This window comes from Pygocentrus nattereri, chromosome 13 (assembly GCF_015220715.1).
Source record: "Pygocentrus nattereri isolate fPygNat1 chromosome 13, fPygNat1.pri, whole genome shotgun sequence".
In the NCBI taxonomy this organism is placed as follows: Eukaryota; Metazoa; Chordata; class Actinopteri; order Characiformes; family Serrasalmidae; genus Pygocentrus; species Pygocentrus nattereri.
Window position 1 is genome coordinate 8,658,230 of NC_051223.1, and position 27,815 is coordinate 8,686,044.

Sequence of the window (27,815 nt, forward strand, 5' to 3'; positions counted from 1 at the left end):
CCATACAGTCACTATCCACTGTCCAATATATTAGAAACCCCTACTTCCACTTAATGGCTAGTTCATATATCCTACCTTATAGGCTGTACTCTGTTTGGAGTCTCTGAAAAACCTTAATTTGGAGGGCCATGTAGCCTCAAGACTTTGCCCTATCCCGCTATCTCAACAAGGATTGGGACACGCTACCCCCAGACATAAATGCGCAAAAACAGAGGGACTGGGTCTAAACTGGGGAGAAAACAGGGCAAAACATATTTTTACTGTCTAATATTTGTACTGTCTAAATGAAATAATATAACAACATAATTAATCACAAAATTATGTAATAAATCATATTTACACTCAACTTACATTTACAAAAAATGGTAAAACTGTTAAGCATGTCTTTTGTCTGCAAAACAAAAATCCAATTCAAATCATAATAAAATATCTCTTTTTATTACAAACACAAATGTGGTATGGATTGAACGTTTTAAATCAGACTCTAAGTCTGAAGTTTTGTCTGCGTTGCTGTGGTGACCAGCAGTCTGCGCTGATCTTCAGGGTTAAAGGGTGATTTAGCAGTTCTACTGTTAAATCGTGTTGAATGAGCAGCAGAGCTTTATTTTATTTTGCTTTTACCTATAAAATCTAATTGTCTGGAGCCACAACAGGGCAGTAAAGGAGGTGCATATTGCCGACCCTGCCTTAGTGTGTAATAGCTGGGATTTTAAGGGGTGACATGATTAAGCCCCGATCTAAAGGTGTTAAGCATTTCTATTATTCAACATCAGTGTTGGGAACGTTACTTTAAAAAAGTAATTAGTTATAGTTACTCACTACTTGTTCAACTGAATTACTCTATAATAAAAGTAACTCGTTACCAGGGAACTATTTGCATTTCAGTTAAAAAAGGTTATGTGTCAAAGAATAAGGATTTTTTTGAAAAAGCAGTTTTCACAGTCAGTTGAAATGAGATCAGAAAGGTGTTTGTACATAACTTTTGATATTTATTGCACATCAACAGACCAGTGCAGGATAAAATCCTTTAAAATCCCAAATCTTTGTAAAAAAAAAAAAAGCAAAAGTAAAGAGTTACACTATATAAAGTGCATTTACATCTATCAAATTAAATTAAATTCTCTCAACCTGAGACAACTGGTTTGTTCACAACAGAAGTAAACTTAACAACAAAACCTCTATAGTCTTATTCTTAATTAAATAAATCAAATACCCAGTCTGGTAGACATTCAGGAACTTCAAGTATTTTCTTAAAACTGTTAAATAATATAATGTAGGTTTACAGTAACTGTAGAAAATTTAACAAAATGTAGCAGTAGCAGTTTAACAAAATGGACGTTTTTACATGTTGGACAGACATCAGCTCCTAGATGGTTCCCCTACCCTTCAAACCATTTATTATATCTATGAAGCAGCAGCATTTCAAATCTGTCAATCTGTTTCTCTTTGGGGTGAAGACGAGCTTCGCCAGGCTAAATAGTCTTTCTACTGGGGCACTGGATGGAGTGGCTGCATTGTATTTCAGTGAAACTTTCTTTACTAGAGGGAATCCGTTAAGCATGTCCATCCGTTGTGCTCCTGATTTTAAATAGTCACCAATTTGGCTTTCCACAGAAGCAGAGTTGTCCTCCTCCTCCTCGAAGGAAAAAAAATCATCCTCTGTGGCTGAGTTGGTGTTGAGGTGGTGTGTTGGTGCATTGGTACCTGTTGGTTGGTCTTCATCTTTGGTAATTCTACGGCACTCTGCCAGCAGACTTGCCTTGGCATTGTCCTTCCTTTCCTGTGTCCGCAGCCAGCGTAGCTTAAATCTAGGCAGTGCCACCGCAGCCAAGACAGCAGTCTCACTTTGCAGCACCTCTGCAAATCTGGCTTTGATTGCCTGAAATCAAACACACAGCAAAACACATTATAAGCAAATAATAATAATAGTAATAGTAATGGTAATAGTAGTAGTAGTTATTATTATTATTATTATTATTAGTAGTAGTAGTAGTAGTAGTATATTCTTACAATATTATACATTTAATTTTACTTTTATTTCATATTTAATAATTAATACATAGTTCATGTATGGGACTACACATTCAATGTATCTGTAGAAACACTAGCTCTTACCTTGACCACAGCCTCTGGAAGGTCACCAAGGATTTGGAGGCCAGTCTTCAAGTCCAGGTTCTTGGTGATCAATGTCTCCAGTGTGGGGAGTAGGGTCCCATAGAAACAGTTGTCTTCACCCTGAAGAATGTCAAGGGCTACTGTTAGTGGCTTCATCACCGTGCAATATTCTCGGAGGAACTGGTACTCCCGATCTGTGATGACCTTCAGCTCGGTGATTGGGAATTCACAGACACGAGCAATGGCATCATAAAACGAGTTCCATCTGGCTGTACATGGGACAAGGAGCTTCCTCTCAAGGACTTCATCCACAATCTCTGCACCCACTGTGGAACGGCTGGCCTTGTCCCACAAAGCTGTGCACTTTGAGATGGAACTTCTGTACACAACTTTTATCCCCGCATTGAAAGTAGCCACTTCTCCACATCAGAGCATGAAATAAGGTTTGCTGTGTGCGATGCACATCTGTGGTGTGGTAGCAAAGTCACAACATCCGTCTCCACACCCTCTTCCTCATTCATGTCTTGCAAGACATCATCAAGGTCGACAAAAGTCACTTCATCATTATCCTCCTCCTCCCCAGAGTCATCATCCCTAATGGGTTGGTAAACCTTAAAGGCTTTCACAAAATTTGAACTGTTGTCTGTGACAGCAGCAGTGATTTTGTGAGAAATACTGAAGGATGAGTGGATATTGTTCAACTCAGTAGCAATGCTGTCATATGGTGTCATATGTATGACGGCCGTTAAAACGTCTACATGACAAGGCTGCTTTCTTTCTCTCCAGGTTGTGTGGATCTAACCAGTGGGCAGTCACGCCGAGGTACCTGCGGTTGTGCGCAGTCCAAATATCTGCAGTTGTTGACAAAAAATCCAACTCTGTTCATTTTGGCATACTCAGCATGCAGGAATTTAGCAAATGTCTTTGAGCATGGTGTACAGACCCCTGCTTTTTTGGGTATTTTAGCAATAATTGCTCAGAATGAATCATCTTCCAGCGTTGATAATGGCAACATACTTTTAACAACATACCTGCCTATCATGCGGTTGACTTCAACCTTTGTCATAAGTTTTTGATCTGAGGCAGAAAAATCAAGCCTTTGCTGCTTGGCGGACTTTGCTCCAAGTCCTTTGCTAGTGGACGGCTTACTATCATCTGTGGTGTCTGTGTTTCTAGCCACTAACTTTGTAGCTGCGTGGGTCGTTGTGAGATGCTTTATTAAATTAGAGTTGCTTACAGTGAATGTCGACAAAGTCTTCACCCGAGGACATAAAGTACACATTACATGCACGTTTTTGCCTTTAACCTCAATGAATTTGAAATAATGTTTATATCGCCACCTTGAAAATGCTAACTTTTCTTCGGCTTGCTCCTGACCCGCCATTTCTGCCTCTTCTTCGTTTGTGTCGTGTGTCACTGGTGCACACGTGTAAAAACACTGGCTCTGACTGGCTACCATAACGCTGCCTTAGCTGCCTTAAATATGGTTGCCGAAGTGTAAGAGCACTGTGTAACTGTAACAATGAAGTCCTGATCATGGACTGTCCACATTTTATTTATTTATAAATTGTTTGTTTGCATGTGAACGCTGTCCTGGCCTACGCCAGCCCTGTCCTATTACAGCCAAACTGTAAGAGAGCTTTACACAATATAAGTTCTTCAAGTGACCCAACATACATTTAAAAAAAGGACAGAGTCGGTTTACTCATTCTGTGACTTCATGGCTTAATCAAGTCCATTTTTTACGCTAGGCCTACCAGACATCCTTCACCTCACAGGCTACCTGTGCTTTGACCAAGCCATTGGTCATACTGCACTGTGTGTTTCAGATTTGAGTCTAATCCCTGGCACTTCTAAGCTGTATGGCTGAACTCGGAAGGGCTTGTGGTAAATAGCCCCAGTGCCTTTGAGACCTTAATGAGCAATGACATCCACTCTGTCGGACAAAATAAGCCCGTCTCTGCTCATAAGGTGTTGCACGTGGACGATGGGAATGCAATATCACAGGCTGCTGCTTTACATCTTCAATATATCTAGCCCTTTAAAAACCTCCATGCACTTTTTCACCAAAAAAGGCAGCAGTGAGTCATCAAGGGGGAAATGACGCCCCCCTATGACCAAGCGGGGTTTTTCCAGGAAGTGTGAGTCTGCATGTGAGGGCTGTCCTATTAGGCCTACACCAGCCCTAAGAGGACAAGAAGAAACGCAGGTTTTGTAATCATAGCTGCTCAGCAGATCTACTGGATACACACAGAAGGCCGATGGGCCGTGACGTTATTTCAACATCAGCACATTGTTTTGTCTAGTGGAACAGTTATAGAAGTTGCTGGCTGTGTCCTGGCCTGTGGACTTTGTGTAAAAGGACTGGTCAAGAAAAGGAAAAGGGGAAGTCTTCATCTGTGTCTTGGATTGTTGAGAGTCTGGCAAAGCATTTTCAGGATGGGCAGGTAAGCAGAGTCAGGACTGTGACTACTAGTCCAGATGGTGGATCCTAAAACCAATTTTTGGTAACTTACTGTGTTCTATAGAAGTGATGTATTTTCAGGATAGGTATATTTTCATATTCTGAAGGGTGACAAACCTGATTTCACTTGGCAGGTCATTGGTATGAAATTCTTGTGGTTTAAAAAGTGGGTGTGTTACCAGAGGACAAGCTACATTGTGCAGTGCCTGGTTAATACATGAGCATGTTTATACTGCTCTACAGTATCGTCCATATCTGATATGAGTCACAGAACACAGCACTGAAGGCCTCTTCTGTCGTTCCCTGACATTCTAATGTGCTGCGTAAGTGTATCTGGCCTACACTAGCCCAAAAATGCTGTAGCTTGAAGCAAAAGTTCAGTGAAGTATAAATGTACCTACTTTTCCTCTCTAGCTCCCAATGTCGTTGATCAGCCAAGACATGTTTAGTGTCTAAACATGGCTTCTTTAGTGTTGCACTCGAGCTACAGTGCTATTTAGAGTATTGTACATTGTACATGTTACTGACAGGTAGCTCTGCTGTCTCTCTATACAGGCGCCAACTAGTGCCAGCTTGTGTGCCCGTCACAAAAAGTCTAAGCATATTACTGTGGTCTGACTCATTTAAACTAGTTTCCTAATTCCAGTAATTCTTCTAACTTACTACATAATTAGATGGATAAATGTAAGCAAAGCTGGTTTGATGGAAAATGCTTCAAATGAATCAGAATTGTTCACAGTGGTGGTGATAGGAACCAGACGTCTGAAGAGTTTGACGCCTCTAAAAGCTCACAGAAAGCTAATACATGAAAAGGTTACCAATACTCTGGTACCTGAGGTGTTTATTTATGATATTTTTGAGAGGAGATTTGGGGATAAAACGGATCATTTTGAATTTGTTAATGATGGAGAGGCTCGTGTAAGGAAAAATTAAATTGTTTTCAGATTTACCATTTTTTTTTACATGTTACCATTCTCAGTATTACATATAAAAACTTAACGTGTTCACTCTCTTCACAGATAGTTTTGGATAGACGGTAAAATGGCTATATATTGGCTTTGTATTGTAGAAACTGAGTGTGTTTACATGCACTCAGTAATCTAGTCATAATCTGATTTCTGCAGTTATCTGATTATTCAAATGGTTGTGTGAACAGCACACCCTGATTTCTTAGAGTAAGATCTAGAAATGTGATTAAGAAATCTGATAAAGAGGCTGGATTTTAGATTTCATTAGATTTCTCAGTGAACTCTGATTTCCAATGGTGGACAGTAACTAAGTAAATGTAATTTGTTACTGTACTTAAGTAGTTTTTTTTCTGTATCTGTACTTTACTTAAGTATTTCCATTTAGGGCGACTTTTTACTTCTTTTTACTACTTTTTACGTTCACTCCATTACATTTTAAAGTCTAATATCTGACTTTTTCCTCCACTGCGTTTTGAGAAATCTGTCATTCCTTTTGGTTTTTGTGTGTATAAAAATGTAACATGTCAAAACAGAAGTGCAAAGCAAGAACACCACTGATGGAACTAACCTAACCTGTAAATAGACCACAATATAGAAATATGTACACATATGCAGCTGTGACTGGCACGTTTCTTTTTTCTGAATTCATACACTTTTATAGTAGTTATAATCATTTTATAGTAAATTAGTTTCGGTTAGTTTATATTTATGAGCAGAGACCTACAGATGAATTAGTAAAGGAAACTCATTTGTGATCCTGAGTTTAAAGCAAGTTTTTATTCAACTTGTAACTAATTTACAAAGTCATCTTAAACTGAAACTTTGCTTGTGTGTAAAAAGTGATTTCAGAGCCACTCGGTTCTCCCTGATGGAAACTGTTTACCTTCAGTGTTTTGTGCTTATGATCATTTTAATAGATGTCAGCGTCACTAATTAATGACGTTCTATTAAAAGACTGGTTTACCAAGAGAGACACTGGAGGACTGAAATGAGTTCATGAAGCGAGTATTGTTATAAAAATGATAACAGGACATTAGAGTCATAATTAATCTTTTAGTACTTTTACTTTTGATACTTAAGTACATTTGAAGGTAAATACTTTTGTACTTTTACTCAAGTGGAGGTCTAGAGTAAGGACTTCTACTTTTACTGGAGTAATACTTTACATGATTTGTGAACTTCGTCCACCTCTGCTGATTTCTTTCTGTGCGAAAAACTGATGGAGGTACCGGAAATGCTTGAGGTGAAGTTGCCGTGAGACGCAGTGAAACACTTTTGGAGTGACCCTGAAACCAAACAGGCTTGACGAAATTAAGGATTAAAATCTTCTAGATGATGTATGTTCATATTTTAAGGTAAAGTTAGTCGATGTTTTAAGAAAAGCTGTGGCATGAAGTTTGAGTTGCATTATATTTACGTCACGTCGTCTTCTGTGAGTTTATTCACTGGTTGTAAAGCAGAAATCTGATTATTGTCTCACTCATGTAGACCCAGAGTTTCCCTTTATCTGATTACTCAAGCACATGATTGGATTACTGACGCAATCTGATGTTCTCCGATTATTAACTGCATGTAAACTCACTCGTGACCACTGGTTCCTCTCACCACTTTGTCTACTATGCAGTATTTTACGTTAAACCATTCTGAATGACTTGTTTACATCATAATGACTGAATCATGCAGAAGGTTTGAAAATTTGGTGGAATTAATGACATTTAAAGCCCTTAAAAGGTCCTAGTTCTGGTATATCTTACATTTATGTTGAAAAGTTATAGCCTGTCAGTATCTCTAGAATCTCTAACAGCTCAGTTGGTGGAAACTCATTTTCTTATAAGGCTCCTAAACTCTGGAATGGCACTGCAAAGAATAATCAAAGCTCGATTCATTTATAATAAAATATATAATAAATTTTTATTTAAACTAGTTTCTTTCTACTGTTTTGGGTCCAGTGTTTTATCTTCTTGTGTAAAAAAATCTTGGAGATCTTGTACATAAAATAAAAAGTGCTATATAAACAGAGATCAAGTTATCATAATAGCCTGAACGCTGTTTTGTAGCCCCTGTGCAATACTCGTCTTGGCTTGAGGAAAGGGAAAGAGGAAATGTGTAAATTAGATTTTTTCCTCAACCTGTCACTTTAAGATGGCACTGATCTATTAATAAAGCAGAAGCTCAGCCAGCTAATATTACAGTTACAAGTACAGGCCAGCAGAGAGGGTTCTCTGAGTGGGAGACTCTAGAAGGATACAGTTCCTCTGTACCTGCAACAAGGGGCGAGTGTTAAGTCGTGCATGGTGGATCAGTAACAGCTGCTTTGTGATGGTGAGTGGGTGGCAGTGATGGGAACTGGCAATAGCACTGGGAGAAAACAGTGAAAACAGATCCAAGTCATTCAGAGCAGCTCTGGGTGTTTATCTGAGCAGCAACGTACAGAATGATCATACTGCACCTAATGCACTAGTAAAAATGCCTGAGGTGAACATGGAGGTAAATGTACATCTAAAGTACAGTTACTTTTAATTTTACTGTAATGGAACTATGGATGTGCATTCTGTCCAATTTTTTGATGTTCAAGTGTCCAACATTAATGAACGAAAATTTGATTAACCGCTGGTTAAAAGCAATAAAAAAGAATGCTGAAATCAATGTAGGCTCAATTTTTAAGGAGACAGCATGGTACACAATTTAAAAAACGTAACATAATAAATATCCGCATGCAGAGGAATACACTTAAAAGCATGTAGACCATTTGTGCTAAATGAGTAACTTGACAGCGGCTGTCTCATTGGATGAGCTAATGAGCAAACACTAGAATTAACTGGTGCAATGTTGGCTGATAAGGAGGTCATCCTGCAGACTGCTTCTACAAACATTAGTGAAAGAATGGGTCGCTCTCAGGAGCTCAGCGAATTCCAGCGTAGTACCATGAAGCGATTGGGAACGACAGCAACTTGGCCACGAAGTGGTTGGTCACATAAAATGACAGGGCAGGGTCAGCCGATGCTGAGGCACATAGCGCGCAGAGGTCACAAACTTTCTGCAGAGTCAATCACTACAGACCTCCAAACTTCATGTGGCCACGTTCTCTGGAGTGACCAATCACGCTTCTCTGTCTGGCAATCCAATGAGTCCTGACCTCAACCTGATAGAACACCTTTGGGATGAATTAGAGCGGAGACTGAGAGTCAGGCCTTCTCGTCCAACATCACTGTCTGACCTCACAAATGCGCTTCTGAAAGAACGGTCATAAATTCCCATAAACGCACTCCTATCCGTTGTGGAAAGCCTTCCCAGAAGAGTTGAAGTTGTTATAGCTGCAAAGGGTGGGCCGACATCATATTCAACCCCATGGATTAAGAATGGGATGTCACTCATGTTCATACGCGTGTGAAGCCAGATGAGCGAATACTTCTGGCAATATAATATATGTTTCTGCTGTTTCAGGACCTAGCTAATATTAGCTAGAGTAATTAGCCTAGTTAGCGAAAAGCTATACCACACCAAGTACACTTTCTTTGCCTTCTCAATCATGTCTTTAACAACTGAACAAGTAAAAGTACTGGAAATGACCTCCTCTGAAAAAAAACCCTGCTGTTCTTCTACATTGTCCAGCAGCTATACTGCTTGCAAATTACAGCAATGCTTGTTAGCATCCACATCTCAAGGATCAAGAGGGACCTGTTACATTTACACTTTGATCACAATACATTTCTGCACCTTATAATGGAGTTAAGGAATATTACAAGCCTAACTCATTTGCTTTCTTGGCCCAGTCCTGCTACTCTGGAGCACTACAAGGCTGGTATGGTGCTAAGCGGCGCTGGAGATGCTATTGGCTACCAGTGGGAGTTCTCCTTTTCCGGGCCGGACATCCACAAGGTTGGTGAAGTTATTAGTAAATAACAGTGCATATTCGGGTGACTCTCAGCATTCAATTGCTACAAGTTATACCCTGAATAAAAGCATAGTTAGTATATTAGCATGTTGATGCATTCATTAGCATAAAACTGGGAAGAATATTCCATTATAACAGCGGCTAGGGACATGAACCACTGGCCAGGAAAGAAGAATGAAGGATAAATTATGGATACTGATGGATATTCATTATATCCAAGATCAGATATGTTCTTTGTAATTTAGAAGTGTACTAAATGCTACTAAATGTGCTGAATGCTGAAAGATTCTTGACAATGACACACTTAGCACAAGACAAAATGGTACCGTATTTATAGCTCCAGCAACCGTGGGTTCTCATCCAGTGTCTAGATTTAGCTTCTGGCACAAAACGTGTGCAGATGGCTCATGGAGATGTGGACTGGCTGGGTGATGACAGCTCATGTCTGACAAGCAGACTGAGTTTGTGATTCTCGAAAACTGTAAGTTCAGTTCATCTGACTCAAACTCAAGAGAGACATGATGTGGATCAATGCAACGTCTGATTCAGTGAGTGGCCAGAATTGGTTCTGCGAAGTTACATAACTTTCTTAATTTTGTTTTGTAGGCTGTAAAGAAGCTTGGAGGACTGAAGAATATTATAGTTAAACTGCCTGACTGGCTGGTCAGCGACGACACTGTCCTCCACCTGGCCACTGCTGAAGCTTTAGCAACAGGTTTCTTTGCCCAACCAGCTGTTCATTTACACAGCTAATTCCACATGGGAAAAAAAGCTGATATTGATTTGTTGCTTTCTCATAGGAAAGGAAGGTGAGGAGCTTCTGCAGGAAGTGGCTTTTCATTATGTGAAAGGGATGAAGGACATGAACGGGAGGGCACCAGGAGGTTGTACCATCGCTGGTAAAAACACTGCATGAATCATTACAAAATTAAGACAGAGATGCTATTTATCACCAATTGCCTGGGTAAACACCCAACACTATACCAATAAGAGTCCTTGGGCCACGACCTTCAGTTCCAATTGTAAGTCGCTGTGGATAAGAGCGTCTGCCAAATGCCATAAATGTAGTATAAAATATAAATGAAATGCAGATTACTTTGCTCTGGTTTAAGCTTTAGTATTTCTCGCATCTCTAGCAGGAAACTTTTCTGCAAAAAAGGATTTTCTTGTAAAACTCTCAGCGTTTTTTATTAGGCCAAAGTTGCTTCTCAATTGTCAGCTTCTCGTTTGAATTTTCCTGTTCCACCTTAAACGGTGCATCACTTAAATTCTGCCACCATTTAAGATGGAATGGGAAAATTCAAAAGGGGGGTGAACAAGAAGCTGACTTCAGCTTTGTGACTTTAGAGTTTTGTCAGTTTCTCACTGCATATTTAACATATCAGGAAACCAGCTGTAATGCAAATAAGTCCATTTGTCTCCAAATTATCAATGTTCACTTTGAATCTTTCTCTCCTTTGCCACTTTGTTAGCTATAGCTAGGTGAGATTGTTGCCTGCATTGCTTTTGTGACCATAGTCTGCATGCCAACCTTCAGGATTAAAGGTCAATGAATTTGCAGTTCAACATTAACTCCAGTGTTTAAGAGCATCTAAGCAGATCTGCTATGAAAATGCTGAATCTCAAGCTACAACCCCAATTCCAATGAAGTCCTTTTCAATCTATATTCAATTGAATACACTACAAAGACAAGATATTTAATGTTCAAATGGATAAACTTTATTGTTTTTGCAAATATTCACTCATTTTGAATTTGATGCCTGCAACACGTTCCAAAGAAGTTGGGACAGGGGCAACAAAAGACTGGGAAAGTTGAGGAATGCTCAAAAAACACCTGTTTGGAACATTCCACAGGTGAGCAGGTTAATTGGAAACAGGTGAGTGTCATGATTGGGTATAAAAGGAGCATCCCTGAAAGGCTCAGTCGTTCTCAAGCAAGGATGGGGCGAGGTTCACCACTTTCTGAACAACTGCGTGAGCAAATAGTCCAACAGTTTAAGAACAACGTTTCTCAACGTGCAATTGCAAGGAATTTATGGATTTCATCATCTGCAGTTCATAATATCATCAAAAGATTCAGAGAATCTGGAGAAGTCTCTGCAAGTAAGCAGCAAGGCAGAAAACCACCATTGAATGCCCGTGAGCTTTGATCCCTCAGACAGCACTGCATTAAAAACCCACATCATTCTGTAACGGATATTACCACATGGGCTCAGGAACACTTCAGAAAACCAGTGTCAGTGAACAGGGAAAGAATTTCATTTACAAAGCTTCAACAATTAGTGTCCTCAGTTCCCAAACGCTTATTGAGTGTTGCTAAAATGAAAGGTGATGTAACACTGTGGTAAACATGCCCCTGTCCCAACTTCTTTGGTACATGTTGCAGACATCAAATTCAAAATGAGTGAATATTTGCAAAAAACAATAAAGTTTATCCGTTCGAACATTAAATATCTTGTCTTTGTAGTGTATTCAATTGAATATAAGTTGAAAAGGATTTGCAAAAAATTCTGTTTTTATTTATGTTTTACACAACGTCCCAACTTCATTGGAATTGGGGTTGTATAAGGTTCTGTAAGTCGACGGGTGGTGTGGTAAATAAGATGTGCCTAAAATACAAAGTGCTGCAGGCAAAAAAAAAAAAAAGTTAAACCTTCCTTGTTTTAGCTAAAACGGAATCTAAAAGTATTTGTGTAAAAACAGGGATATTTGAATGGCAAAAAACACTAATCCCAAATTTCTCTCGGCAGCTGCATCAAAGTTAAAGCCAGGCACTGAAGGCGGCTACAGAATTCCTTATAACCCAAGGAGTGGCGGGTGTGGAGCTGCCATGAGAGCGATGTGCATCGGCTTGAGGTGAGAACACGTGTGAATGTGTTCATATGAAGCATAAGCATAAGTGTCTTTATTAATTATTTATCCCATTCACATTGTGCCAGATACCCTCTGCCTGAACAGCTGTCCTCATTGGTGGCTGTTGCCGTGGAGACGGGGAGAATGACCCACCCTCATCCAACTGGATTCTTGGGCTCTGTGGCTTCGGCTCTGTTCACGGCCTACGCCGTCCAGCGCCGTCCAATCACAACCTGGGGACTGGGCTTAGTGAAGGACGCCTGTCCAGTAGCGAAGGAGTTTGTGAAAACAGCAGGATATGCTGTGGAGGAGACGGAGAGAGACTGGGGATACTTCACTCGGAAATGGGAATGGTGAGACTGGTCTGTGTGAGATGGAAAATGAAAATGGACCATATGGACATGAGAGGCTGTTTTATATGAAGTAATATCAAATAATTTTAAACTACACATGCATTACTTGAAAACCTTCATAAGTATTCGAATACTAAGATGAGTTTTTAGTATCTGTACATTTGAAGAACCACTCCCATCCCCAGTAATGGTAGTGTCTGAATTAGAATATGCACTATGTGTCCAAAAGTATCCAGACATTCATCTAATTAGCATTTAGTTGAGCACCGTAATCTCATAGGAAAGCATTGCCAACAGAATGGAATGATCAGAGGCAGCTGCACACAAGCCTAAGGTCATCATACTTAATGCAAAGCATCAGAGGGATACAGCATTGGGCTAGAGTGATGGAGCTCCATGAAATACCTTTGGGATGAGTTGGAGTGGCATTTGTGATCATGAAATAATTATCCAACTGATTATCCAACACTCTACCTCCCTAATGCCCTCTGGCTGAGTCCCTGTTTGTACCATCGATATCAGAAGAAACAACGGATAAGCAGATGTTTACAAACTTGTGAACTTGGACATAAACATCGAAAGATTCCTATCTTCTCCTGTCTATATGCCTGTAAATGAGCTGAATTATCTTATAATAAGTGCACAGCCATCCACAAATATTGGATACACTGACTAGATTTAAGATCATTTCACTTGACAAGATATTTTTTGCAGTGTAAATTCACCATGCCTAGTGCCAAGCATCATCTATAGGCTGTATAAAGTCTATACACAATGCTTTTTTTGGATGAGTTGGAGTGATCCAGAACTGATCATGTAACATCAGCACCTGACCTCACTAAAAATCTTGTAGATCCTCACAGCAATGCTCCAACATCTAGTATAAAGCCTTTCCAGAAGAGTAGAGGCTGTTACTGCAGCAGATGGGGGACAAACTGACTATTAACACTTTTCAGAAGAAACAGTGGATGAGCAGGTGTCTACAAACTTTTGGACATATAGTGTATGAACATATCAGAATATAATAGAATTAAAAAGGTTTTCTATTCTCAGGTATCTTGAATTGAGAGGCTTGTCATCTGGGACCGGGCCGGTAGTCTGGCCTGACCCGTATGGGCCAGCTGAACGAGACAAGGCTTATAAAAGCTTCAGTTGGAGTGGATGGGGGGGAAGCAGCGGCCATGACGCCCCAATGATAGCTCTGGATGCCCTTCTGGGGGCCGGCTCAAACTGGGAAGAGCTAATGAACCGAGTGGCATTTCATGGAGGTCAGCAATGGTTTCCAAAAAAAATGTGTAGAACATGATGGAGCACATACAGGATAGTAGATACAGAACACAGTAGATTCAGAACATGGTAAAACACAGAATGGTAGATGTAGAACATGGTGGACACATTCAGGATTGTAGATATAGAACATAGATTATAGATTATAGATATAGAACACATATGGGGTGGTAGGTGTGAAATGTGGTGAGTAAAATGAGATGTTCATTAAAGTCTGTGGAGAATCAATGTGTGGCTTTTCACCACAGTAAGAAGGTGAGGGACTCATGTTAACGTCTCTTTTCTCTGTGTAGGAGACAGTGACAGTACTGCAGTGATCGCCTGCTGCTGTTGGGGTTTGCTGTATGGAACAGAGGGAGTTCCTCCAGGCAACTACAACTACCTGGAGTACAGAGACCGACTGGAGAACAGCGCAGTGAGACTGTTCGAGCTGTCGCACTGAAAGTGGGTTAACATCACGTCCTGGAAGTAGAAAACGCTATGCAGAAAATGAATGTTAACCAGGATTGATCATATCAACCACATAAAAATGATGGGCCTGAAAAAAACAAAAACAAAAGAAATCTACCGCCAGGAGTTACACTATGTGGATTTGATTAGTTTCAATGTGTAGAACTGCTGCTTTTTGAATGCTAATTTGTGTCCTAACACTACATAAAATATGCACACGGCTTTGTTTTTTTTGTTGGATTTTTTCTAACAAGGAAAACGTCAGCTTAGCACTTTTAATGTTTCTTTTCATCAGAGTATCGCTAAAGCTTGATTGATGTGTGACTCGTATAAATAGGTCCAATCCCATTTCTTATTTTGACCCCTAACAGCGAGTGTCTTCTTGCCTTTTGAAGTTACAAGGGTTGGTGGTTGAAATCTTCCCTATGAAATGGGTAGTGGTGGACAGTAACTAAGTAAATGTAATGCATTACTGTACTTAAGTAGTTTTTTTCTGTATCTGTACTTTATAAGTATTTCCATTTTGGGCGACTTTTTACGTTCATTCCACTACATTTTAAAGTCAAATATCTTACTTTTTACTCCACTACATTTTGAGAAATCTGTCGTTCCTTTTGGTTTTTGTGTGTATAAAAACGTAACATGTCAAAACAGAAGTGCAAAGCAAGAACACCAATGATGGAACTAACCTAACCTGTAAGTAGACCACAATATAGAAATATGTACACATATGCAGTCGTGACTGGCACGTTTCTTTTTTCTGAATTCATACAAACACTTTCATTTTATAGTAAATTAGTTTCGGTTGGTTAAAGCAAGTTTTTATTCAACTTGTAACTAATTTACAAAGTAATCTTAAACTGAAACTTTGCTTGTTTGTAAAAGTGATTTCAGAGCCACTCGGTTCTCCCTGATGGAAACTGTTTACCTTCAGTGTTTTGTGCTTATGATCATTGTAATAGACGTCAGAATAGACTTCGATACTTAAGTACATTTGAAGCCAAATACTTTTGTACTTTTACTCAGGTTGAGATCTAGAGTAAAGACTTCTACTTTTACTGGAGTAATATTTTTCCTTGGGTATCTCTACTTTAACTCAAGTACATGATTTGTGTACTTCGTCCACCACTGGCCACTTGTGCTCCATCTTGCTGGTTGGGCCTTATTCATGTGTTTTCTTGTACAAAATGGTAGTTTGCAAGCCAAAATCTCCAAATTTTTGCCTTTTTTACATGGCATAAAAAAAATAAGGCATTATAGACAGATTGGTTTTGAACCCAACCCGAGCCTGTCGACTCAAATTGGATAAGAATACATACATGCACGTTTTCATTTTGTTTATTTAAAGCAACCTTGGAACAGAATGACCAGTTTAGCATGGTGATTGCACATAAATAAACTGCTTTGACCACTCACTTTATACCACTTCATTTTTTCTCTTCATTCTTCAAACATCATTATAATTTGTCTGATGGATCACATGAGACTGAACTGCTGTGTAAGTACAATGTAAAGATTCCTAATAAGGTGAACAGCGAACCTCGGAGTTCCCTGCTTTCTCCAGAGTTTATATAAAGACATGTATTTATACACCGGTCAGGTATAACATTCTGACCTTGTTTCTATGCTCATTGTCAATTTTATCAGCTCCACTTACTGTATAGGTGCACTTTGTAGTTCTACAGTTACAGACTGTAGTCCATCTGTTTCTCTGATACTTTGTCACCCTGTTCTTCAGTGGTCAGGACCCCCATGGACCTTCACAGAGCAGGTACTATTTGGATGGTGGACCATTCTCAGCACTGCAGTAACATTGATGTGGTGGTGGTGGTGTCTGTGTTGTGCTGGTCTGAGTGGATCAGACACAGCAGTGCTGCTAGAGTTTTTAAACACCTCAGTGTTGCTGCTGGACTCAGAATAGTTCCCCAACCAAAAATATCCAGCCAACAGTGTCCTGTGGGCAGTGTCCTGTGACCACTGATGAAGGACTAGAGGATGGCCAACACAAACTGTGCAACAGCAGATGAGCTATTGTCTCTGACTTTACATCTACAAGGTGGACTGACAAGGTAGGAGTGTCTAATTGAGTGGACAGTGAGTGGACACAGTGTTTAAAAACTCCAGCAGCACTGCAGTGTCTGATCCGCTTGTACCAGCACAACACACTAACACCACCATCACATCAGTGTTGCTGCAGCGTTTTCTTTGTGGGCTAGTTTGCCTCCTAACACCTTATATCCACGATGAATGGATTCAAAATAATGACAAATAATGAGTTTAGGATCCACCTTTATGCAGAGCGTGGTTCCAAACACAGTCTGCTGGTGACCACTGGTCTAGAGGTTTGACGTCTGGTTCCTATCACCACTGCTATGAACAATTCTGATTCTGTAAGTTTCTCTAGAACAAAGGATCTCACTTCAAACCACTCTGAATGTCCCGATTTACATCTAAACCATCTAATTGTGCCAAAATCAGGAAAATTGAGTCGAATACACCCTCAATGCTGCACCAAAGTCCCTCAGTTTAATCATTAGAACATGTTGAGCGCCCTCTGGTGGTCTTTTTCGTTTCCACTTGCAGAATCCTGGGTCCAGTTTTTCTGGTGCCTCAGTTTAACGCTTTTCTGACTTCATTTCTGTAAGGCTAAGCAGTAGAAACCGTATAGGTTTGGTTTATTTACACGCTTTACATTCAATAAGCTTTACTGGTGTTTTTGCTCGTTTACAACTCACAGCTTGTGTGGAGCCTATGTAGTCAAGCATTACACAAAATGAGGGATTGATATACATTTATAATAGTAAAAAATACAGTAAAAATATAGCTAAGAAAATTATATATAATTTTTTTTTAAATATATTTTTAATCAGAGGGGAAATCCTGCCCTGTCAAACCACATAAGATAAAAAGCAATGCAGTTTTTTTTAATCTGATCAGGTCCACTGGACCCACCCTACCGGCGAGAGAGTGTGGAGGTGAGTTATTGAAACAGCAGCACATTGTTTTGTCTGGCGCAACAGTGACAGGGTGTCTTGTGACCTGTGGACTTTGTGTTAAAGAACAACTGAAGAAAAGAAAAGGATTCTCAAGATGGACAGGTAAGCGTTCAGAGAGTTCACAGTCCAGTTGGTGGTTCCTAAAACCTTTTTCTTATAACCTGTTATGTACTATAGAAGTCTTTCACAGGAATAACTTGTCCTTACATGTTCCTGTTTCCCAGGGTAACAAACCTGTTTCACTAGGCAGCTCAGTGCCAGGAAATTCTTGTATAATAAATGGGTGCATTAGAAAATGAGCATCATCATACTGCTCTACGGTATCGTCCATATCTAATATGGGTCAAAGAACACAGCACTGAAGGCCTCTTCCGGTATTCCCTGCCTAATGCGCTGCACATTTCAGTATCTGGCCTACACTGGCCTATAAATGCTGTAGCTTGAAGGGAAAGTTTAGTAAAATATAAAATATACACTATATTGCCACAACTATTTGCTTATCCGCCTTCACACTCATATGAACTTAAGTGACATCCCATTCTTAATCCATAGGGTTTAATATGATGTTGGCCCACCCTTTGCAGCTATAACAACTTCAACTCTTCTGGGAAGCCTTTCCACAAGGGTTAGGAGTGTGTTTATGGGAATTTTTGACCGTTCTTCCAGAAGCACATTTGTGAGGTCAGACACTGATGTTGGACGAGAAGGCCTGGCTCGCAGTCTCCGCTCTAATTCATCCCTAAGGTGTTCTATCAGGTTGAGGTCAGGACTCTGTGCAGGCCAGTCAAATTCTTCCACACCAAACTCGCTCATCCATGTCTTTATGGACCTTGCTTTGTGCACTGGGGCGCAGTCATGTTGGAACAGGAAAGGGCCATCCCCAAACTGTTCCCACAAAGTTGGAAGCATGAAATTGTCCAAAATCTCTTGGTGCTGAAGCATTAAGAGTTCGTTTAACTGGAACTAAGGGGCCGAGCCCACCTCCTGAAATACAACCCCACACCATAATCCCCCCTCCACCAAACTTTACACTTGGCACAATGCAGTCAGACAAGTACAGTTCTCCTGGCAACCGCCAAACCCAGACTCATCCATCAGATTTCCAGACAGAAAAGCGTGATTGGTCACTCCAGAGAACACGTCTCCACTGCTCTAGAGTCCAGTGGCGGTGCTTTACACCACTACATTTGACACTTTGCATTGTGCTTGGCGATGTACGGCTTGGATGCAGCTGCTCGGCCATGGAAACCCATTCCATGAAGCTCTCTACACTGTTCTTGAGCTAATCTGAAGGCCACATGAAGTTTGGAGGTCTGTAGCGATTGACTCTGCAGAAAGTTGGTGACCTCTGTGCACTATGCCCCTCAGCATCCGCTGACCCCGCTCTGCCATGTTAAGCGGCCGACAACTTTGTGGCTGAGTTGCTGTTGCCCACTGTTTTATGTATTTTCCTAAATAAAGCATTTATTATTATTTATTATTATTATTGTTGTTGCTGTTGTTGTTATTCATTAACTAACTTCTAGTGTGCAACCTAAATTATTGCACTTGCTTCAAATAGCCTGAATGTCGTTTTCTTGGCATTTCTATAGACAACAGTAGGTCATACAGTATCAGAAACCACATAAGCAATGTCTATTTGAAATATCGCTGTTGTCGGAAGAAAACCTTGCATCTCCAAATTGGTAACTTTACAGAAGAAGGAAAAAACATTCTCTACTTTCAATTTAAGTCAGTGGAAACAGACATTATTCCAAGTCATTTTAGATCATTTCTTTTGGTCCATTCTACCTGAAAATAACAATTGATGTAAAGGCCAACATTGAAGAATTTTCAAATTATGTCAAAAACTGAAAAACATCAAAAATGGAGATAGGAGGTTTTCTTCTGACAGCAGCAATATATAACAACTGCACAGTTGTTGGTGGATTATAGGCTTCCACCCTCGCAGTTGCAGTGCTAAACTTGTCGTGACTTCAGGTAAGGGGGGAAATGTGCAAATGTGATTTTTTCAAACTGTTTTTTTAAGGTGGCACTGACATATTACTAAAGCAGAAGCTCAGCCAGCTAATATTACAGTTACATGTACAGGCCAGAAGAGAGGGTTCTGTGAGTGGGAGACTCTAGGATACAGTTCCTCTGTACCTGCAACAAGGGGCAAGTGTTAAGTCGTGCATGGTGGATCAGTAACAGCTGCTTTGTGATGGTGAGTGGGTGGCAGTGATGGGAACTGGCAATAGCACTGGGAGAAAACAGTGAAAACAGATCCAGGTCATTCAGAGGAGCTCTGGGTGTTTATCTGAGCAGCAACGTACAGAATGATCATACTGCACCTAATGCACTAGTAAAAATGCCTGAGGTGAACATGGAGGTAAATGTACATCTGAAGTGCAGTAGACTATAGACCTTAGACTATGTGCCAACATACAGAGCCCTAAGGACATTTCTTTGCAAATGTTTTGCATTCCCTTGCAAAATATATGCGTTTCCTATAATATAATAATTCCACAAAATATAATGTCAGACGGCAAGCAAACGTGGGACCAGAGGTGGCCAATGACATTGCCTACATTAGAGCTTTGTTTTTAGCATAGCTAATGTTAAAAGCTGTTTTCCCAGCTTCGCCAGTCTGTGCAGAGTTTATTCAACTATTGTTTTACATTTACAGCATTTAGCAGACGCTCTTACCCAGAGCGACTTACAAGAAGTGCTTTGTCTATCTAGAGAAAGTCTTTTGCTAGTTACCAATAGGTTAGAGAAAAAGACAGTCCTGAGCTCAGATACTGCTAGAAACAAAAAGTCACTGTAGATACAGAGAGAAAAAAGGAAAAGAGTTAAACACAGAACTCTGTGCCATTCAATGCAATAAAATACAATACACTACAATACACAGTGCAATACAATAAAATATAAGTGCAGCTGATAATTCAATGCTCATTTAAGTGATTATTGTTCTCTGCAGTGTCTGTAAATGTCTTTATATTTCAATCCAAGGTCAATGAAAAATTCAATGAGCTGCTTCATGTCTGACCTTAAGCAAAACACAGCTTTTGCAGGCGAATGCAAACTATTGCATCGTAACGCAAAACATTTGTGAGAAAACACATTGCCATTAACTTAACCACGGCCCCTTAGGGGCTTCGTACCAGCATGATAGTTTGTCAAGAAATATAATTTCGCTGTTTCTGGACCTTTTTAACTTCAGCTAGAGTAGCTAGCTTAGTTAGCGAAAGCAGCACACCAGAGCCAGCTACGCTGCCTTTGCCTTCTCTTGGCGACGCGCTCATGTTCAGGCACCTGTGTGATGTAATGAACATACTTAATCGCAAATACAAGCGAAAGTGTCATGTTTTACAGTCCTCCTAAAACAAATGGAGCTGGAAATGAACCTCAAAGTAATCCTGCTGTTCTTCTACACTGTACAGCGGCTATCCTGCATGTAAACTGCAGCAATACTTGTTAGCATCCACATCTCAAGTGTCAAGAAGGGTAAAAAATCTTCATAATGGCTTCCATGAACACTATGAACCTAATGGATTCCTGTACCTTATCCAAGTTAATAGATATTACATGCCCAGTATAAACTAATGCATTTGCTTCCTTGGTACAGTCCTGCTACTGTTGAGCACTACAAGGCTGGCATGCTGCTAAGCGGCGTTGGAGATGCTATCGGCTTCAGGTGGGAGTTCGACTATTCCGGGCCGGCCATCCACGAGGTAGGTGTAAGGATGGAATGATTAATGATTAATCCTCATTCCGATGACTTAAAGATATAAAACTTTACAAACTTCAGCTGAATTCAAGCATAGCAAGCAAATTAGCATCTTAATGGATGTATTAGCATTATACTGTGAGGAATATTCCATTATAACAGCAGCTAGGCATGTTAAACACTGGAAAAACTTGCAAAGGATGATCTAAATGAAGGATATTGATGGATATTTATTACATCCAATATTGGTTTACTCATAATTTCGGTTACCAACTGCTAAACTGTTGATAAAGACGCATCTAGGCCCAGAAGAAAGTGGTACTATCTTTATAGCTTCAGCAACAGTGGCTTCTCATCCGGTGTCTACATTTAGCTTCTGGCACATGCGTGCAGATGGCACACGGAGTTGTAGATGGGCTGGATGATGACAGCTTGATTCTGAGTTTCATTCTCAAATCTTTTAGGGTAAATTTAGCTTAGGCTGGCGCGAGAGTGACATGGTGTGATTTTTTGGGACGTGGAGGAATCTGCACCAATTCACTGATTCAGCACAAGGACAGAATTGATCCTGTAAAGTTGCATAACTTTTCTATTTTCGTTTTGTAGGCTGTAAAGAAGCTCGGCGGACTGAAGAACATCACAGTGGAACTGCACGACTGGCCAGTTAGCGATGACACTGTCCTCCACCTGGCCACTGCTGATGCTTTAGCAACAGGTATCTTTGCCTAACCAGCTGTTCATTCTCACAGCTCATTCCAGGGTAAAAAGCTGATATTGATTTGTTGCTTTCTCATAGGAAAGGAAGGTGAGGAGCTTCTGCAGGAAGTGGCATTACGTTATGTGGAAGGGATGAAGGACATGAAGGGGAGGGCACCAGGAGGTTGTACCACCGCTGGTAAAAACACTGCATGAATCATTACGAAATTAAGACAGAGATGCTATTTATCACCAATTGCCTGGGTAAACACCCAAGACTATACCAATAAGAGTCCTTGGGCCACGACCTTCACTTCCAATTGTAAGTCGCTGTGGATAAGAGCGTCTGCCAAATGCCATAAATGTAGTATAAAATATAAATGAAATGCAGATTACTTTGCTCTGGTTTAAGCTTTAGTATTTATCGCATCTCTGGCAGGAAACTTTTCTGCAAAAAAGGATTTTCTTGTAAAACTCTCAGCGTTTTTTATTAGGCCAAAGTTGCTTCTCAATTGTCAGCTTCTCGTTTGAATTTTCCTGTTCCACCTTAAACGGTGCATCACTTAAATTCTGCCACCATTTAAGATGGAATGGGAAGATTAAAACAAAAGGGTGGCAAACAAGAAGCTGACTTCAGCTTTGTGACTTTTTAGTTTTGTCAGTTTCTCGCTGCATATTTAACATATCAGGAAACCAGCTGTAATGCAAATAAGTCCATTTGTCTCCAAATGATCAATGTTCACTTTGAATCTTTCTCTCCTTTGCCACTTTGTTAGCTATAGCTAGGTGAGATTGTTGCCTGCATTGCTTTTGTGACCATAGTCTGCATGCCAACCTTCAGGATTAAAGGTCTATGAATTTGCAGTTCAACATTAACTCCAGTGTTTAAGAGCATCTAAGCAGATCTGCTATGAAAATGCTGAATCTCAAGCTACAACCCCAATTCCAATGAAGTCCTTTTCAATCTATATTCAATTGAATACACTACAAAGACAAGATATTTAATGTTCAAATGGATAAACTTTATTGTTTTTGCAAATATTCACTCATTTTGAATTTGATGCCTACAACACGTTCCAAAGAAGTTGGGACAGGGGCAACAAAAGACTGGGAAAGTTGAGGAATGCTCAAAAAACACCTGTTTGGAACATTCCACAGGTGAGCAGGTTAATCGGAAACAGGTGAGTGTCATGATTGGGTATAAAAGGAGCATCCCTGAAAGGCTCAGTCGTTCTCAAGCAAGGATGGGGCGAGGTTCACCACTTTCTGAACAACTGCGTGAGCAAATAGTTAAAACAGTTTAAGAACATTTCTCAACGTGCAATTGCAAGGAATTTATGGATTTCATCATCTGCAGTCTATAATATCATCAAAAGATTCAGAGAATCTGGAGAAGTCTCTGCAAGTAAGCAGCAAGGCAGAAGGCAGAAAACCACCATTGAATGCCCGTGAGCTTTGATCCCTCAGACAGCACTGCATTAAAAACCCACATCGTTCTGTAACGGATATTACCACATGGGCTCAGGAAGACTTCAGAAAACCAGTGTCAGTGAACAGGGAAAGAATTTCATCTACAAAGCTTCAACAATTAGTGTCCTCAGTTCCCAAACGCTTATTGAGTGTTGCTAAAAGGAAAGGTGATGTAACACTGTGGTAAACATGCCCCTGTCCCAACTTCTTTGGTACATGTTGCAGACATCAAATTCAAAATGAGTGAATATTTGCAAAAAACAATAAAGTTTATCCATTTCAACATTAAATATCTTGTCTTTGTAGTGTATTCAATTGAATATAAGTTGAAAAGGATTTGCAAAAAATTCTGTTTTTATTTATGTTTTACACAACGTCCCAACTTCATTGGAATTGGGGTTGTATAAGGTTCTGTAAGTCGACGGGTGGTGTGGTAAATAAGATGTGCCTAAAATACAAAGTGCTGCAGGCAAAAAAAAAAAAAGTTAAACCTTCCTTGTTTTAGCTAAAACGGAATCTAAAAGTATTTGTGTAAAAACAGGGATATTTGAATGGCAAAAAACACTAATCCCAAATTTCTCTCGGCAGCTGCATCAAAGTTAAAGCCAGGCACTGAAGGCGGCTACAGAATTCCTTATAACCCAAGGAGTGGCGGGTGTGGAGCTGCCATGAGAGCGATGTGCATCGGCTTGAGGTGAGAACACGTGTGAATGTGTTCATATGAAGCATAAGCATAAGTGTCTTTATTAATTATTTATCCCATTCACATTGTGCCAGATACCCTCTGCCTGAACAGCTGTCCTCATTGGTGGCTGTTGCCGTGGAGACGGGGAGAATGACCCACCCTCATCCAACTGGATTCTTGGGCTCTGTGGCTTCGGCTCTGTTCACGGCCTACGCCGTCCAGCGCCGTCCAATCACAACCTGGGGACTGGGCTTAGTGAAGGACGCCTGTCCAGTAGCGAAGGAGTTTGTGAAAACAGCAGGATATGCTGTGGAGGAGACGGAGAGAGACTGGGGATACTTCACTCAGAAATGGGAATGGTGAGACTGGTCTGTGTGAGATGGAAAATGAAAATGGACCATATGGACATGAGAGGCTGTTTTATATGAAGTAATATCAAATAATTTTAAACTACACATGCATTACTTGAAAACCTTCATAAGTATTCGAATACTAAGATGAGTTTTTAGTATCTGTACATTTGAAGAACCACTCCCATCCCCAGTAATGGTACTGTCTGAATTAGAATATGCACTATGTGTCCAAAAGTATCCAGACATTCATCTAATTAGCATTTAGTTGAGCACCGTAATCTCATAGGAAAGCATTGCCAACAGAATGGAATGATCAGAGGCAGCTGCACACAAGCCTAAGGTCATCATACTTAATGCAAAGCATCAGAGGGATACAGCATTGGGCTAGAGTGATGGAGCTCCATGATATACCTTTGGGATGAGTTGGAGTGGCATTTGTGATCATGAAATAATTATCCAACTGATTATCCAACACTCTACCTCCCTAATGCCCTCTGGCTGAGTCCCTGTTTGTACCATCGATATCAGAAGAAACAACGGATAAGCAGATGTTTACAAACTTGTGAACTTGGACATAAACATCGAAAGATTCCTATCTTCTCCTGTCTATATGCCTGTAAATGAGCTGAATTATCTTATAATAAGTGCACAGCCATCCACAAATATTGGATACACTGACTAGATTTAAGATCATTTCACTTGACAAGATATTTTTTGCAGTGTAAATTCACCATGCCTAGTGCCAAGCATCATCTATAGGCTGTATAAAGTCTATACACAATGCTTTTTTTGGATGAGTTGGAGTGATCCAGAACTGATCATGTAACATCAGCACCTGACCTCACTAAAAATCTTGTAGATCCTCACAGCAATGCTCCAACATCTAGTATAAAGCCTTTCCAGAAGAGTAGAGGCTGTTACTGCAGCAGATGGGGGACAAACTGACTATTAACACTTTTCAGAAGAAACAGTGGATGAGCAGGTGTCTACAAACTTTTGGACATATAGTGTATGAACATATCAGAATATAATAGAATTAAAAAGGTTTTCTATTCTCAGGTATCTTGAATTGAGAGGCTTGTCATCTGGGACCGGGCCGGTAGTCTGGCCTGACCCGTATGGGCCAGCTGAACGAGACAAGGCTTATAAAAGCTTCAGTTGGAGTGGATGGGGGGGAAGCAGCGGCCATGACGCCCCAATGATAGCTCTGGATGCCCTTCTGGGGGCCGGCTCAAACTGGGAAGAGCTAATGAACCGAGTGGCATTTCATGGAGGTCAGCAATGGTTTCCAAAAAAAATGTGTAGAACATGATGGAGCACATACAGGATAGTAGATACAGAACACAGTAGATTCAGAACATGGTAAAACACAGAATGGTAGATGTAGAACATGGTGGACACATTCAGGATTGTAGATATAGAACATAGATTATAGATTATAGATATAGAACACATATGGGGTGGTAGGTGTGAAATGTGGTGAGTAAAATGAGATGTTCATTAAAGTCTGTGGAGAATCAATATGTGGCTTTTCACCACAGTAAGAAGGTGAGGGACTCATGTTAACGTCTCTTTTCTCTGTGTAGGAGACAGTGACAGTACTGCAGTGATCGCCTGCTGCTGTTGGGGTTTGCTGTATGGAACAGAGGGAGTTCCTCCAGGCAACTACAACTACCTGGAGTACAGAGACCGACTGGAGAACAGCGCAGTGAGACTGTTCGAGCTGTCGCACTGAAAGTGGGTTAACATCACGTCCTGGAAGTAGAAAACGCTATGCAGAAAATGAATGTTAACCAGGATTGATCATATCAACCACATAAAAATGATGGGCCTGAAAAAAACAAAAACAAAAGAAATCTACCGCCAGGAGTTACACTATGTGGATTTGATTAGTTTCAATGTGTAGAACTGCTGCTTTTTGAATGCTAATTTGTGTCCTAACACTACATAAAATATGCACACGGCTTTGTTTTTTTTGTTGGATTTTTTCTAACAAGGAAAACGTCAGCTTAGCACTTTTAATGTTTCTTTTCATCAGAGTATCGCTAAAGCTTGATTGATGTGTGACTCGTATAAATAGGTCCAATCCCATTTCTTATTTTGACCCCTAACAGCGAGTGTCTTCTTGCCTTTTGAAGTTACAAGGGTTGGTGGTTGAAATCTTCCCTATGAAATGGGTAGTGGTGGACAGTAACTAAGTAAATGTAATGCATTACTGTACTTAAGTAGTTTTTTTCTGTATCTGTACTTTATAAGTATTTCCATTTTGGGCGACTTTTTACGTTCATTCCACTACATTTTAAAGTCAAATATCTTACTTTTTCCTCCACTACATTTTGAGAAATCTGTCGTTCCTTTTGGTTTTTGTGTGTATAAAAACGTAACATGTCAAAACAGAAGTGCAAAGCAAGAACACCAATGATGGAACTAACCTAACCTGTAAGTAGACCACAATATAGAAATATGTACACATATGCAGTCGTGACTGGCACGTTTCTTTTTTCTGAATTCATACAAACACTTTCATTTTATAGTAAATTAGTTTCGGTTGGTTAAAGCAAGTTTTTATTCAACTTGTAACTAATTTACAAAGTAATCTTAAACTGAAACTTTGCTTGTTTGTAAAAGTGATTTCAGAGCCACTCGGTTCTCCCTGATGGAAACTGTTTACCTTCAGTGTTTTGTGCTTATGATCATTGTAATAGACGTCAGAATAGACTTCGATACTTAAGTACATTTGAAGCCAAATACTTTTGTACTTTTACTCAGGTTGAGATCTAGAGTAAAGACTATCTCTACTTTAACTCAAGTACATGATTTGTGTACTTCGTCCACCACTGGCCACTTGTGCTCCATCTTGCTGGTTGGGCCTTATTCATGTGTTTTCTTGTACAAAATGGTAGTTTGCAAGCCAAAATCTCCAAATTTTTGCCTTTTTTACATGGCATAAAAAAAATAAGGCATTATAGACAGATTGGTTTTGAACCCAACCCGAGCCTGTCGACTCAAATTGGATAAGAATACATACATGCACGTTTTCATTTTGTTTATTTAAAGCAACCTTGGAACAGAATGACCAGTTTAGCATGGTGATTGCACATAAATAAACTGCTTTGACCACTCACTTTATACCACTTCATTTTTTCTCTTCATTCTTCAAACATCATTATAATTTGTCTGATGGATCACATGAGACTGAACTGCTGTGTAAGTACAATGTAAAGATTCCTAATAAGGTGAACAGCGAACCTCGGAGTTCCCTGCTTTCTCCAGAGTTTATATAAAGACATGTATTTATACACCGGTCAGGTATAACATTCTGACCTTGTTTCTATGCTCATTGTCAATTTTATCAGCTCCACTTACTGTATAGGTGCACTTTGTAGTTCTACAGTTACAGACTGTAGTCCATCTGTTTCTCTGATACTTTGTCACCCTGTTCTTCAGTGGTCAGGACCCCCATGGACCTTCACAGAGCAGGTACTATTTGGATGGTGGACCATTCTCAGCACTGCAGT

The 27,815-nt window shown here is 40.1% G+C and overlaps 3 protein-coding genes across 4 annotated transcripts; 2 read left to right on the forward strand and 1 right to left on the reverse strand.

Moving 5' to 3' along the window:
* Positions 1-1,322: 1,322 nt before the first annotated feature.
* Positions 1,323-3,925, reverse strand: LOC108411002. Its single transcript, XM_017682358.2, has 4 exons — positions 3,873-3,925; positions 2,621-2,709; positions 2,116-2,531; positions 1,323-1,879 (listed from the first exon to the last, which is right to left on the reverse strand). Exons 1-4 carry the CDS (start codon positions 3,923-3,925, stop codon positions 1,367-1,369), a joined length of 1,071 nt encoding a protein of 356 aa, XP_017537847.2. The 3' UTR covers positions 1,323-1,366.
* A 325-nt stretch (positions 3,926-4,250) lies between these two features.
* LOC108411011 (protein ADP-ribosylarginine hydrolase-like) lies at positions 4,251-14,606 on the forward strand. The gene is made up of 8 exons (XM_037544374.1): positions 4,251-4,562; positions 9,321-9,426; positions 10,049-10,157; positions 10,243-10,341; positions 12,193-12,298; positions 12,382-12,648; positions 13,702-13,916; positions 14,229-14,606. Exons 1-8 carry the CDS (start codon positions 4,555-4,557, stop codon positions 14,375-14,377), a joined length of 1,059 nt encoding a protein of 352 aa, XP_037400271.1. The 5' UTR covers positions 4,251-4,554; the 3' UTR covers positions 14,378-14,606.
* A 2,854-nt stretch (positions 14,607-17,460) lies between these two features.
* Positions 17,461-26,261, forward strand: LOC119265025 (protein ADP-ribosylarginine hydrolase-like). 2 transcript variants are annotated; one of them, XM_037544375.1, is made up of 8 exons: positions 17,461-17,483; positions 20,992-21,097; positions 21,700-21,808; positions 21,890-21,988; positions 23,848-23,953; positions 24,037-24,303; positions 25,357-25,571; positions 25,884-26,261. In XM_037544375.1, the coding sequence occupies exons 1-8, from the start codon at positions 17,476-17,478 to the stop codon at positions 26,030-26,032; spliced, it is 1,059 nt and encodes a 352-aa protein (XP_037400272.1). In that variant the 5' UTR covers positions 17,461-17,475; the 3' UTR covers positions 26,033-26,261. The 2 variants fall into 2 exon arrangements, with proteins under 2 accessions (XP_037400272.1, XP_037400273.1); XM_037544376.1 differs by having other exon boundaries at positions 17,465-17,483; positions 20,987-21,097.
* Positions 26,262-27,815: the final 1,554 nt, after the last annotated feature.

Excerpts from the sequence above, each read along its gene's own strand:
- LOC108411002 (XM_017682358.2), bottom strand. The coding sequence starts at position 3,925 with ATGACCAATGGCTTGGTCAAAGCACAGGTAGCCTGTGAGGTGAAGGAT. Across the intron at positions 2,710-3,872 it reads TGTGAGGTGAAGGATGTCTG|GGATGATGACTCTGGGGAGG; the intron begins GTAGGCCTAGCG and ends CCAACCCATTAG. Across the intron at positions 2,532-2,620 it reads AGACATGAATGAGGAAGAGG|TGGCTACTTTCAATGCGGGG; the intron begins GTGTGGAGACGG and ends GATGTGGAGAAG.
- LOC108411011 (XM_037544374.1), top strand. Across the intron at positions 9,427-10,048 it reads CCGGGCCGGACATCCACAAG|GCTGTAAAGAAGCTTGGAGG; the intron begins GTTGGTGAAGTT and ends TTTGTTTTGTAG. Across the intron at positions 13,917-14,228 it reads CCGAGTGGCATTTCATGGAG|GAGACAGTGACAGTACTGCA; the intron begins GTCAGCAATGGT and ends TTCTCTGTGTAG.
- LOC119265025 (XM_037544375.1), top strand. Across the intron at positions 21,989-23,847 it reads AGGAGGTTGTACCACCGCTG|CTGCATCAAAGTTAAAGCCA; the intron begins GTAAAAACACTG and ends TTCTCTCGGCAG. Across the intron at positions 24,304-25,356 it reads TTCACTCAGAAATGGGAATG|GTATCTTGAATTGAGAGGCT; the intron begins GTGAGACTGGTC and ends TTCTATTCTCAG.